This window comes from Tiliqua scincoides, chromosome 5 (genome assembly GCF_035046505.1).
Source record: "Tiliqua scincoides isolate rTilSci1 chromosome 5, rTilSci1.hap2, whole genome shotgun sequence".
Lineage (NCBI taxonomy): Eukaryota > Metazoa > Chordata > Lepidosauria > Squamata > Scincidae > Tiliqua > Tiliqua scincoides.
In genome coordinates, this window is record NC_089825.1 from 83,322,681 (window position 1) to 83,335,686 (window position 13,006).

A 13,006-nucleotide genomic window follows, 5' to 3' on the forward strand; every position below is an offset into this window, starting at 1 on the left:
GTGTCAAACGCCTTCTGAAAGTCCAGATATATCCACGGTCCACGGGTATATCCAGAAAGTCCACGGGTTCTCCCGCATCCACATGCCTGTTGACCTTTTCAAAGAATTCTATAAGGTTGGTGAGGCAAGACTTACCCTTACAGAAGCCATGCTGACTCTCCCTCAGCAAGGCCTGTTCGTCTATGTGTTTTGAGATCCTATCTTTGATGAGGCATTCCACCATCTTACCCGGTATAGATGTTAGGCTGACCGGCCTATAGTTTCCCGGGTCCCCCCTCTTTCCCTTTTTAAAAATAGGCGTGACATTTGCTATCCTCCAATCTTCTGGCACTGTGGCCGTTTTGAGGGACAAGTTGCATACCTTAGTCAAGAGATCTGCAACTTCATTCTTCAATTCCTTAATAACCCTTGGGTGGATGCCATCAGGGCCCGGTGACTTATTGATCTTTAATTTATCAATGAGGTCTGAAACATCTTCTCTTTTAACCTCTATCTGACTTAACTCCTCGGTTAGGAGGGGCCGTTCGGGTAGCGGTATCTGCCCGAGGTCTTCTGCCGTGAAGACAGATGCAAAGAACTCATTTAATTTCTCTGCCATCTCTAAGTCTCCTTTTATCTCCCCTTTCCCTCCCTCACCATCCAGAGGGCCAACTGCTTCTCTGGCGGGTTTCCTGCTTCTAACATATTTGAAGAAGCTTTTATTATTCCCCTTAATGTTGCTGGCCATGCGTTCCTCATAGTCTCGCTTGGCCTCCCCTATCACCTTCTTACATTTCTTTTGCCACAGTTTATGTTCCTTTTTATTCTCTTCATTAGGGCAAGACTTCCATTTACGGAAGGAAGCTTTCTTGCCCTTCACAGCCTCTCTAACTTGGCTGGTTAGCCATGCGGGCACCCTCCTGGATTTAGTGGAACCCTTCTTTCTTTGCGGTATACACCTCTGCTGGGCCTCTATTACTGTTGTTTTAACATTTGTTTCATTATTATCCTGCGGGTTTGTTTTTTTAATGTGAATGATAGTTTTATAAACCCTTTTGGGTACTTGTATTTTTTTTTTTAGAAAGGCAGAACAAAAAATGTGAAGGGGGAAAAATATTTAACAGTTCAAAGCACATTTTGGGATGGAATGTTTTTGAGTTTCCTTTTCTCTGAACCAAACTTGCCATGCCTTGTGGTGTTGTTGAGGGCAGTGCCTGTTGTCAGGCGAGTCATTGCACAAGAGATCTCTCTTCCAAACAAGCTGTGCAACAGGATAAGCCAAGCACCAACACCTAAGTTGACTCATTGAGCGAGGCAACTCTGGCTTGAAATGTTTGGCTGGATGGGCTCATCATCCATCCCAAGTGCTTGAATTGAGCAAGGATATTATCACAAGAGAGCAGAAAATGCTGTTCCATTGCATATGTGGGTCACTCCTCTTATGCCAGCTGTGTTGGTGCAGGCTTGGATGTGGGTGGTCTACACTGTAATCTTAGGTAATTCTAATTTAATCTGTTTGGGACCATAGAGAGCTGCATATCCAAATCCAGACCTCATGTGCAGACTTTCCAACGCAAAGTCCCTGTTCCTGGAGCTCGAAATGGAATTTGGGACAAGCCAGAGCCTGTAGTGTAGGATGCAGAAGGTACTGCTCTGTTGAGACAGGAGCAAAATGTCAGGCTCCTAGTATTTATTCTAGGCTTGGCTAGTTGCAGGGACTGATGTTGCACACATCTGTTTTCTGTACCTGGCACCAAGACCTGAGCACACAAAGTCCTAGTTGTTTCAGTTCCAACCCAGTGCCAAAGTTGAGTTGGTTCAAGCCCTAGACTCCTAGACAAAGGGGCAGCTTGCAAAATCTTCCAGAGCAAACAAGCTCCCTAGAATGTCATCTTTAATTGATACTGGTATGTTTTCTATATTGGGAACCTTAAACTGCATGAATCTTACATGTCGTTCCTCTGTGTACGAAAACTGCACATGTAACTGGTTCACCACATGTACATATAGCAAAACAGAGACCTGTGTATTTTCAACTGCATGCTATTTCCTGCACAGGAATGACATCTCATCTCATGTGTTTTCAGAAATATATGTAGCAAAATCCTATGCATTTTCACTTGGAAGTTACTTCAATATGCCAAGGATTGCAGCTATGTGGCATGATTCTGTGTGTGTTTACTCAAAAGTAAATCCCACTGAGTTCAATGGGATTTCACATGAGTGTGCACACAATTGCAACATTAATTACTGACTTTAGTGCAAACGCCATCTGGAACAGCTTTCCTAAGCATCAAATGACATGTTACAGTACCAAAAAAACACAACAACCCTCAAGCCTTTTTTGGGATGAAAAGAGGCTTCAGAAGATGGCAACTAGGAGTGGATAAATGGCGGTAGGATGGAGACACTTCATGCACCTGCCACTTTCCCAGCTCCATATTTCCTCTTCCTAGCTGCTTTTCTTTCTATAGGATTTTAGATGGGTATCTGCCCTTGCACTGAGTACCTAGAAATTGGGATGAGATGCATTATGTTTCACACTGAGGACAACTATGAGGTATTAATTTGGTTTATGTCTTCATGGCTGTTGTTCAGTACATCTTGCTGTCCTTTGAATATTATGAGTTGGTTGTGGCTGGTACACTTGTGACACCTATGATTCATTTTCCTTTTGCAAAAATCTTGATTCTTTGGGGATGAGGGAATTGTGGAAGTGAAAATGGTGAGGGACATGTCTCCTTCTTCCATAAATTGTACCTCCCCAAATTATGTACCACAGCAGCTTGCTAGAGACACACATCTCCATGTTTTGAAGTTTGGTACAGTAATTCAGCACTCAGCAGCCTCACAGATTAACTCACATCAATTGCAGCAAGAAAAATAGACAACTATCGGTACACAAGCTGTCTTAAGCCCCAATGATTTTTATGCTCTTAATTAGCAGTTTGGAATGGAGCCTTTCCTTGAATGTTTTGTTTTGTTTTCCAGAAGCTTCCTGGCAAATTTAAGAATCTTTTCCTGAAATTTGAGAACCTCACGGTGAGTCATTCACACAGACCTGCTGTAAATTTAGGGGCTAAATATATAAGATAGTCTCCAGTACAAGAACTCTACTGCTTGGCCTTAGGGAAGCCCATGTCTGCCCTCTCAGCCTCACACTCATCATTTAATAGGATGTAGCATAGTGGCTAAGATACTGAGACAGGATAGAATTAGAAATTAGGACTTCCCTCTTTCCAGTCTCACCTCTGCCATGAATTCTTACTAGGTGGGTCTAAGGCAAGCTACCTCAGCTACAATATGGGGATAATAGTGCTTATGATAAAGGTTGTTGAAAAGATAATATCACGATAATACAGGTGAAGTATTTTGCAAGCTCAAAAATTGCTTTGTAAATGTTAAATATAATGTAATGCCTGTTTTGCAAGATTACGGTAGCAATCCCTGAAATGGTGTGTGTGCAACATTTCTGAGAGTCTAGGAAAACATCTGAGCATGACAATACTGCTTGGCAACCTTCAGTCTCGAAAGACTATGGTATAAGCCTACAGCACCCAGTATTCCCAGGCAGTCTCCCATCCAAGTACTAACTAGGCCTGACCCTGCTTAGCTTCCAAGATCAGACGAGATCGGGCATGTATAATAATCCCTTTCTCCACCCCCCCCCCAACAGCTCGATTAAGCCTTATTCGATTAAGGCACAGGTCTTTTGCCCTTTGATTAGCTATGTTTGGTGTATGAAACAGGGCCTGCCCTATTGCCACGTCTCCCTTGAGATTTCCATTCTCTTTTCTAATATAGCGGTTCCAAGCTGTATCTTGAGGAAACCTGATGCTCCTTGGATGTATATTGGAGTTCTTCAATGAGAAGATCAGTAATGGCAGAGAAGCTTCCTTGTAAAGCACCGTTCCTGATCTTTTCATACAAGATGTCCAGTTGCAGGAATATGTTGGGGTTGTTCTAGGTTGTTCTCTCAGTTTAGATGGGGCAACGAGCGAAGTCCAATAGCCAGTGTCCTGTGTGAAGTGAGGCTGTGCCCTTGAGCACGACCCAGAATTCTCTGCAACCTATAGAAGTTCCTAAACATATGAATTGATATGAAAATTCCCTGACGGTGCACAGTTTTGAAAACCACCACCCTGATAAATTGACTAGGGGAGGTGGGTTCGCATTGTGAGGACCACAGATAGAAGAAACTTGTTGACCTTTCCCTCTCCTTTTCCCTCAGTTCCCAGTCCTTTCATCTGAAAAAAAAAGGCCACATGGAGGCAGGGATGACTTTGAGAAGCATCATAATTTTAAAATACACTTAGAAAATACACATGTCTGCATATTCAGTCGTTTCCACCATCAGAGTTATCTTTTGACAGGACAAACCCCCTCTCACCTATGACAACAGTTGATTTTCTATCTTCCTCCACCCCAGAAACCATTTTATCTTTTTCTCTTTGCATTGCAGGACCCGTGCAGGAATCATAAAAGCTACAGAGAAGTCCTCTCAAGGATGAAGCCCCCCATCATTCCCTTTGTGCCCCTCATCTTAAAAGGTGAGCAGCACCCACTGTGGGCTTTGTGCCTCTGTTCCCTCCATCAGGACGCATTGAACTGGAACTGCGAAAAAGTCTTAGTCTGGGCTTAATTTGATTTAGGGCCCAATCCTGTGGCCCTGTAGCACCGCACTCTAGTATAATCAGGAACGAGCACCTAGGATAGGTCTATACAGGTTCAATGCAGATGATGAAGTGGAAGCAGGCTGGGTTCCCAATGAATGGGGTCACCAGAGGCAGGGGTTTGGCCCGTACGCCAGAGGTAACCTTCAGTTAACTCCTTTATTTTCTCCCCAGTATATGAAGCTTTCATGTTAACTCCTTTGGGGAGAGCTAAAGCACTGAATTGGGGGGGGGGGGGAGGGCATGATCTTTTTCTGCTGTGTTGAAGACAATTCTCACCTTTCAATCTCGATATTAAGTGCCACAGCCATCCCTGACTGGGGTCTTGTGGAATATAAACATTTCTGCATGCACAATGTGTTTCAAAGCACTGCGTTTATTATCATCATAATTATACTGCTTTTCAGCAAAAAGTTTTCAAAGTAGTTTACGTGGCAAAAGAAGTGAAAAGATGGCTTCCAGTCTCAAAGAAGCTTACAATCCAGTTAGACACAAGGGATGAATAGGGACAGTTGCTCTTCCTGATAAGGGAACCACCATTTGAAAGGAATCTCTTTTTGCAGTCAGCACGACATATATATGCTCTCCCCTACACGCCCACTGCACTTGTCATAATGATGGATATTTTACAACTAACAATGACAAGTGCCTTGGAGCATGTGCAGAACTGTCTTTTCTCCCACTCCAGAATGATCACATTCCAAGCCATGAACTATGATTGTGACCTTGGACCTTTCAAAATTAGAAATTAACCACTGCCTGATCTTCATTTCTCCTCTCTCACTCATTTTTCCCCCTGTCTGTACACTTTTAAAATTCTCAGATCTGACATTTTTGCACGAAGCCAGCAAAACCTTGTTGGATGGATTGGTCAATGTAGAGAAACTGGTAAGAACCTGCCACTCGCTTTTCCGCCCTCCCCTGCTTGTTTCTTTCCTTGGTAGCAAAAACATATGTCCTCACTTCCTCAATCTGCATCACAGGAATGATGACTCCATAGAGTTGGGCTCCCAAAGGTGAAATAGCACCCTGTTTTACCAGGAACAGACACTCCAAAATTGTCCAGGGATTTACCAGAGATTGCCTCTAGTAAATAGAGTCCATTGGAGTCTGAACTTGGAGAGCGTGTTCTCCATTTCAGGATTCCTGAGGTCAACAGCTTGGACTTGGGCTCGAGGGTAGAGGGTACTGCCCTGTTGGCTGGGTAAGGGAAGAGGGTCAGGCTCCAAGACCTCCTGAGGCAGTAGGCCAAATGCTGCTCCCCTTACCTGGTAATGCTCCAGCCTCTGCTTCTCTCACTCTCCAATGTTCTAATTCAGCACTGTCCGTCCTGCCCGTCTTAAATGTTCAGCACATTTAAGAACATAAGAAGCTGGATCAGGCCAAAGGCCCATCTAGTCCAGTTTCTTGTATTTCACAAAGGCCTACCAGATACCTGCATCCTGTTGCTGCTCCCTTACATCTGGTATTTAGAGGTGGCCTACTTCTAAAACCAGGAGGTTTTATATACCCATCATTGCCAATAACCTATGATGGACTTTTCCTCCATCAATCTGTTCAATCCCCTTTTAAAGGCATCACCACATCCTGTAGCAAAGAGTTCCACAGACTAATTACATGCTAGGTAAAGAAATATTTCCTCTTTCTTTTTGCTCCACTGTTCCGTTTCCAATCCGGGGTGTGGAAGGAGAAGGAGAAGTAGTGGTGGCATGTAGGTAGACAGAGATGAGTGTCCCCCACAAATCTGCTGCTTGAGGTGACCACTTTCGTTGAACTCATGGATGGGCTGGCCCCACTCCTAGTATTTACACCAAGCCTGGCCAATCCACAGGCTCCATACAGCTTGCTGACTGCAAGAGCCAGTTGCAGAACTCTGTCCATGAATTCATCAAAGGGTCAAACAAGGTGTGATATTGGGAGATCAGTGAGAATATGTAGGATCTCCTGCTGTTTCCCACACACACACTATTTGTCCCATGGGGAAAAACACAGAGGTACTCTACTGGGTTAATGTACATGGGGAGAGGTTTTTTTTTTCCTTCTGTCTCTCTGTGGCCTAAGAAGAAACAAATGTTTGTGGGTGATTGAACCTGCCCCTTTTGTTTATTCTTGCCCCTTCCCCCCCCCCCCCACTGATCATGTTGCTCACCCAGGAGGGTGCAGGATGAGTCTCAAAAAACCTCACTGTGATTTTTGCTCCTGCTTTGTATCTGCGGAGTGACTGCCTTGGTTAGATGTCACATGAAGCCCTGCCAGGCAAATGCAGTGTGACTTTGTGAGGGTGTGAGTAAGAGTTCAGGTGGTCTCTCCCCACCCCCACTCACCCCCTCTGCCATCTCCCCCCCCTTCTCCTGCCCTCCAGGGATTAACGAGTGGTCGGTCCTCTGTACATCTAGGCTGGTGTGACAGTGGCGTTGCCACAGCAACGGCTTCTTCGCAGAAGCTCCTCCAGCTCTCCTTGTGAGAGGGATGTGGAAGGGAGAGGGGGGAAGGGATGATCTCTGCTGGAGTTGGCCCAGATTTTCCTGGCCCCTGGGGAGGAGGGAGTGCAGGGCGGGAAGGGGGGGTGAGAAAGGAAGCTACCTCCTGTTAGCTGAGTCCTAATTTCCACCCTCATCCCCACTCTGGTCTAAAAAGCACAGTATGCTGAACACTCACATCCTCCAATAACAGTCCTCATTCTGTAATTAATTAACATAAAGTATTCCAAACAAGGAGATTAATTTCTTCCCAATGTTGCATATACGCAACAGGGACCAAATGTGTACGCCTGTGGACCAGGCAAAAATGGATTCATACAAAAGTGCTTATTTTTACAATGAGATAGTTGGTCTACTTTGAACCTGATTGTTGTTTTTTAATGGAATCTAGAGCAGAGCAGGGTGGGTTTCTGAGGTTCAGCAAGGAACAACATATTAGGAAATATGTAATGAATAAGAAAGAATATAGGATTCTACCGAAGGAAGGAGCAAAAAGATCCAGTCAGATAATAGGAGAGCCATGCACAGCAACGGAACTCCATCCTTTAAACACCATGGCATTTTTGCTGAGATAGCTCATGCTACCATGAGGGCTAGGAACATGATTTTGAAATAATAAAAAACAGACATTTAGGAATCCAGAATATGTGCTGGAGAGTTTACAGCTGTATGTGCTAGAGTTCATAAGAATTATTCTGCTGCAGTAGACCGGTAAAGCTGAAAACATATTCACACTTCCCTGGGAGTAACACAATGTGCCTTACTTCTGAATAAACATACATAGGATTGCACTGTAAGTTGCCTAAGCACAGCAATCTGTAGTTAGACAATGGGGCAGTATCTGTGTTTCTGGGAAGTTAATAAACCTTATCTACCCAACCATTGTTAATTTCCGGCATTTGGTAATCAGAGGCAGGGCACACCACAGTTTCACTGATTTCACTGCTTGGGTTCACACCAGGATATGTGATGCGCCACAACAAAAGGGTGAGTTTGAACATATGAAAAATTAAGCGCACTGCTTGTTGAGCAGGGAGTAAGGAATAAGTATTTCTACTTTGACAGCAGCTACACACAGGGTAAATGCAGATATGTGTTACTGGGAGAGGAGTCTCCAGCTGTCTTGGCTGGAGAGAGATTGCCTAGCTGTAAATAGCAATACTGAGGAAAGACAGTTCCCCTGCCCCAGTAACATGTTGAGACACACATGTGTACCATCTAAAACCAAAGGAAGTACAGTATGTTTTTTCCTTGAGAATTATTGTCCTTGTTTTAACACTATCTTATTAAACTCATAAGTAACTTATGAAGATATATTTTTTTTAAAACAGGTGGTAGCCCTTGTTCCCTCCTTTACTTTTCTAATCATAGCTTGAAAAACAAAAGTCATGGGGTTTAATTAAAGAATCCCAAAAGGCCAGGCTTCTTAAATTGACCCTTTAGTACCTAGTGGTGAAATAAGCAATATATCAAACGGGTACTGGTTTGAAATGTCTTGATGGAAGATAATTTCAGCATATAACCTCTCCATTTTCCGCCCACAGAAAGGGTTTCTCTTGGACTGTTTCAGTGGGATGGTGCTCCCTCTACTGGTGCAGCACCATAAAACAAGATATAAAATGCATCTCACAGCAAACATCTTATTTGTAGATCTTGGTAAATCCATGTACCAAGCCTGGAATCCTGGTCAGCAACTACTTTTACAGGAGTGCCACTTGGAGGAGAGAATGGAGGGTGAGGGATTAGAGTCCTTCCCCCATTCTGCAAAGTGGGCTGCCAACAAGTTTTGTTTCCACAGACACCTGTGACTCCTTCCTCTCTTGCTTTTGGGTTGGCAGCAGGAGAAGCAACTTGTCTCCTCGGGAGGCCCAGATTTGTCCTCTCATTGCTAATCACTATGCTAATATTACTTCTAGACTCTGAGCAACACAGGCATTTCATTTATTCAAATCTGTGTTCTACCCTAACCCACAAGTATAGGCTAGAAAAAATGGTGATAGATGGTGATAGAAAGACAGAATAAAATTATATATTTTTAAAACTTGCAATATATTACATTAAAATGTCCCCTTATGATCTTAACTCCTCCTTACTGAGAGGAGACTTTTGACAGGGACAGTGAGTGATTTAAATAATGATAATTTTTTAAAAAAATCTGAACCGAAAGCATGAATTCTGTGGCTCAATAGCATTCTGCAGATTGACAGCAAATGTGCATGTTTTTCTTATTTTATAATTTATACTTCAGTGTTTTGCTATTTGGTATAATTCTGGTTTTACTAACCATGCAGAAGGGCTAGGAGTTACGCAGGTCTCTAAAGTCTTCACCAGCTACTCATTTTATTCAGCCTCCTCACTCTTGCTTTTGGGGCTGTTACAGTCACTATACTTTCAACCAATATTTTGCAACTATTACAACTAGAAATTTCCCTTTCTTTTGTGCTTGAAAGCTGAGATTCTTTGTAGATTTTTGCCCCACATTCCACATTCTGTGCTTTTAGAAGACTCCAGTGGAAACAAGGCAGAAACACAGGCCCTTGTGCCAGCTCCCAGCTGTTGCGAACATGCTGTAAAGTGTGTTCGCAATGACTTGGGAGTAGGATAGAAGCCGGCTCTGCTCCCAGAGGAAGTAGGTTTGTGCCGGCACAGGGGGTGGGAGAGGGTGGAGGGAGAGATGAACAGAGGTGGGGAGGGGGGTGTTTCAGGGTGGCGAAAGGCAGCCCAGGAGTGGACCAGACCTGGGGGTGGGGGTGGCCGTGGTAGTGCAGGCCAGATCCCAGACCCAGTCCCTAGCCCAAGTGGTGTTACTTGGGCCACTCAAAATCACTGATGCAGGTCCAGGTAGCCCCATACAGCTGCCTGTGGCATTGCTTGGGGTAAGGGGACTATAATCTTCTTACTCCAAGTTGTACCTTGGGCCGCACCAAACCTGTGCTGGATACAGTGCAGGCCAATGGGACTGTCTATTCCAGTGCAGGTTAGGATTGCATCCTAAGAGGTGCTCTCAGTTGCTTATGGAAGTGTCCATTTCGCCCTTCGTCCAGTTCCTCCTCTTATTATTATATTGCTGTGGAGTTTGTTGTGTTTTCTGTGTTGTTACTGAACAGATAGTGGATTAGGGTCCTGTTGAGAGTGTCTGCAACAGTAACACCGTGGGATGTCTAACTAGACAAAGCTGGCCCATTCTTGAGGCCACTGAAGTGGTCACCTCGAGCTGGGATTGGTGGGGAGCACCCATCTCTGTTCGCCTACTTGCCTCCCCTGCTCCTCCTTCTCCTTCTCCTCCATGGTTTGGAAGAGGGGGGACAGAGGGGAAGTGTGAAGGGGAAGAATGTGCAGAGCTAGAACATTGGAGAGTGGGAGGAACAGAGGGTGGCACACAGGGTAAGGAAGGGCAGCATTTGGCATGCTGTCTCAGGAGTCAGGAGGTCTTGTGTCAGCCCTGTAACTAAAGATGTTTCAGATCCAATACCTACAACAATTAAACTTTCTCTTTTCTTTTCTCACATCTGCAGCACTCTGTAGCAGAGAAAGTTCGGACAATCAGGAAATGCCGGAGCCGGCCCCTCTGTGAGTACTGGTGCTCATAAAAGAAAGGAAATGCAGTCACTGTTTGTGTGTGTGTGTGTGTGTGTGTTTTACTCTTTGTACATATAGAGCTAGCATGTTGGTGAAAGATTGGTACTAGTCCTGTTCCGGACAAATAGCAGAGGGGCTGCAGTAGTTCAGTGGTAGATCACATGTAGAACATTTCAGGTTCAGTTCCCAGCATCTCGATGCTGAAAAATGCTTGAGAAAAATTCCTGTTTGCAACCTCAGAAAGTCCTAAGCATTGAGAATATGGAGCTATGAATATTGAAAATACAATGGTCCAATTTGGTGTAAGGCAATTTGCTAAGTGTGGAGAATATTTACATGGCAGGAGCATTCAGACATTGAGCTCCCTCCCTCCCCCCCCCCCCCACCTATCAGGTGGATTTCTGCTTATCTGTTGAATCTATAAAGCTGCCTTGTACTTTTGGTCCATCTAGGTCAGTATTGTCTACACGCAGACTGGCAACAGCTCTCCAGGGTTTCAGATAGGGGGTCTTTCTCAACGCTCCCTGGAGATACCAACCTCTTTGCCACTCAGGTGCAGCCTTCAGCTCACATGATAGAAATCCTTTTGTGGAAAGAAAATATTTTAGTCAGTGTAGGTGAGGCCATTGCATTAAGTCTGCTTGGAATGGCATGGCATGGCTTTCAGTCTGACTAAGAAAGGATGTGAGATGTGCACTATGCTCCCTGTACCCATCATGCCCTTTCCCGAGTGACACCTTTTCTTCTGCCTCTTCTTCTGGCAGGCCTGGACATGGAGTCATCTCCCCAGCAGCTACAGACAAAAGCTTACGTCCGGCAGTTCCAAGTCATCGACAATCAGAACCTGCTGTTTGAGCTCTCGCACAAGCTGGAGTCAAACAGTCAATGAGGCCACTGCCCAGAAGCTGATATCACTAGCAAAGAATGTTTACTCTGCGCGATACTCAAGCACTTTTTGGATGTACAAGGGTTCCTCCTCGGGTTTGCTGTGGTTGGAGAGGACAGCACGGAGTTGCCAAACGGCAGGGATAACCAACTTTGGTCAGGGATGGCCCAGGACATTTTGGTGCCTCAAGTGGAATATCCAAACAGCACCACCTTCCTCCTTACACGGACACAGTCTGCTGGGGAGTTCTCCTGCCAGGGCCAGGTCAAGATAATCTGATGCCAGAGATCTAAGAGATCATTCCTCCCCCCCCCCAGTTAAACAACAACACTATTTAAATATCAATCGCTGCCTTTTAATGGCACCTTACATTGACTGCCTTTGCCTGACAGTGAAGCCAGCACTGTCTCTTGCACAAGCTTCATGGAAATGAATGAGAGCTGCTCAAGAGCATGTTTGAATGGTGCTTGTGCAGGAAAACCTTCCAGTGGGTTGTGGCCCCTTGATCAGAAATCTATCTCCCATTCTGCCACTTTTAAAGGCACTCAAAATCTACCACACAAGGCAGCCACCTCAGCGTGCCTCACAGTGGAGCTTCTTTTGACCTTCGTTTTACTAGAGCAGTTAGACTGGAAAATACAAGACAGGAGATGCAACAGTGTTTTGTGGAGGAGGGAAAGCCAAAACTGGACTTCGTATCTTGCTTGCACTGAAGGTTGGTGCTCTGCTCGGACAATTTCTCTCTCCATCGTGAGCATAAAGGGAACAAGTCCTTGAAAATTACACATTTTTGAATCAGCTAGATAAGCTTCCGGTGTCATGAATCGGACACATGACAACCACCAGAGACAGCATGTGCAGAAATGTTGAGAAATGTTACTTTTTAAATCTTTTAATCCTCCTCTTATGTCTACAGTGTTAGATGCGTACAGTTAGATGACCATTTAAGAAAGGTTTAATGTGGACACCTTTTTTTAAAAAAACATTATTATTAATTATTCCCAGGAGGCTCTTGGTAGAATCTTCTCAGGTTTTGTTCTTGCAGATGGCTAATATTAAACAAAATAACCACACTCTCCAGGTAACTAAGGTGGGGAAATGCTTTTGTCTTTCTTTTTAAAATCAGCTTTGACTTTTAATATGTGAGAATTTCCATTTTGTAGAATTTTAGCTGCTGGAATTTAAAACGCTACATCAAAATTATATGTCTATTTTAACGCTCTTTGGAGCACATCTATGTTACAGATTTTAACTGGCCTAAAGGTAATTCCATCTCCCCAGAAAACTACAGTTCCATGATGGGGACGAGGGCTAAGAATGTCTAACGGAGAATCATCAGCAACCCTGCCAACTACAGTAGCCAGAATTCTTTTGAGAAGCCATGACAGTTCCCCTGATTTAAAACTTAT

At 44.3% G+C, this 13,006-nt stretch overlaps 1 protein-coding gene across 1 annotated transcript in view; it reads left to right on the forward strand.

Annotated features, from left to right (window-relative positions):
• The window catches only part of RAPGEFL1 (Rap guanine nucleotide exchange factor like 1), a 69,723-nt gene extending 58,123 nt beyond the window's left edge, over positions 1–11,600 (forward strand). The window contains exons 11-15 of the mRNA XM_066628920.1: positions 2,971–3,021; positions 4,442–4,529; positions 5,476–5,540; positions 10,648–10,702; positions 11,476–11,600. Coding sequence (XP_066485017.1) covers positions 2,971–3,021; positions 4,442–4,529; positions 5,476–5,540; positions 10,648–10,702; positions 11,476–11,600 — 384 coding nt within the window. The remainder of the gene's footprint in view (positions 1–2,970; positions 3,022–4,441; positions 4,530–5,475; positions 5,541–10,647; positions 10,703–11,475) is intronic.
• Positions 11,601–13,006: the final 1,406 nt, after the last annotated feature.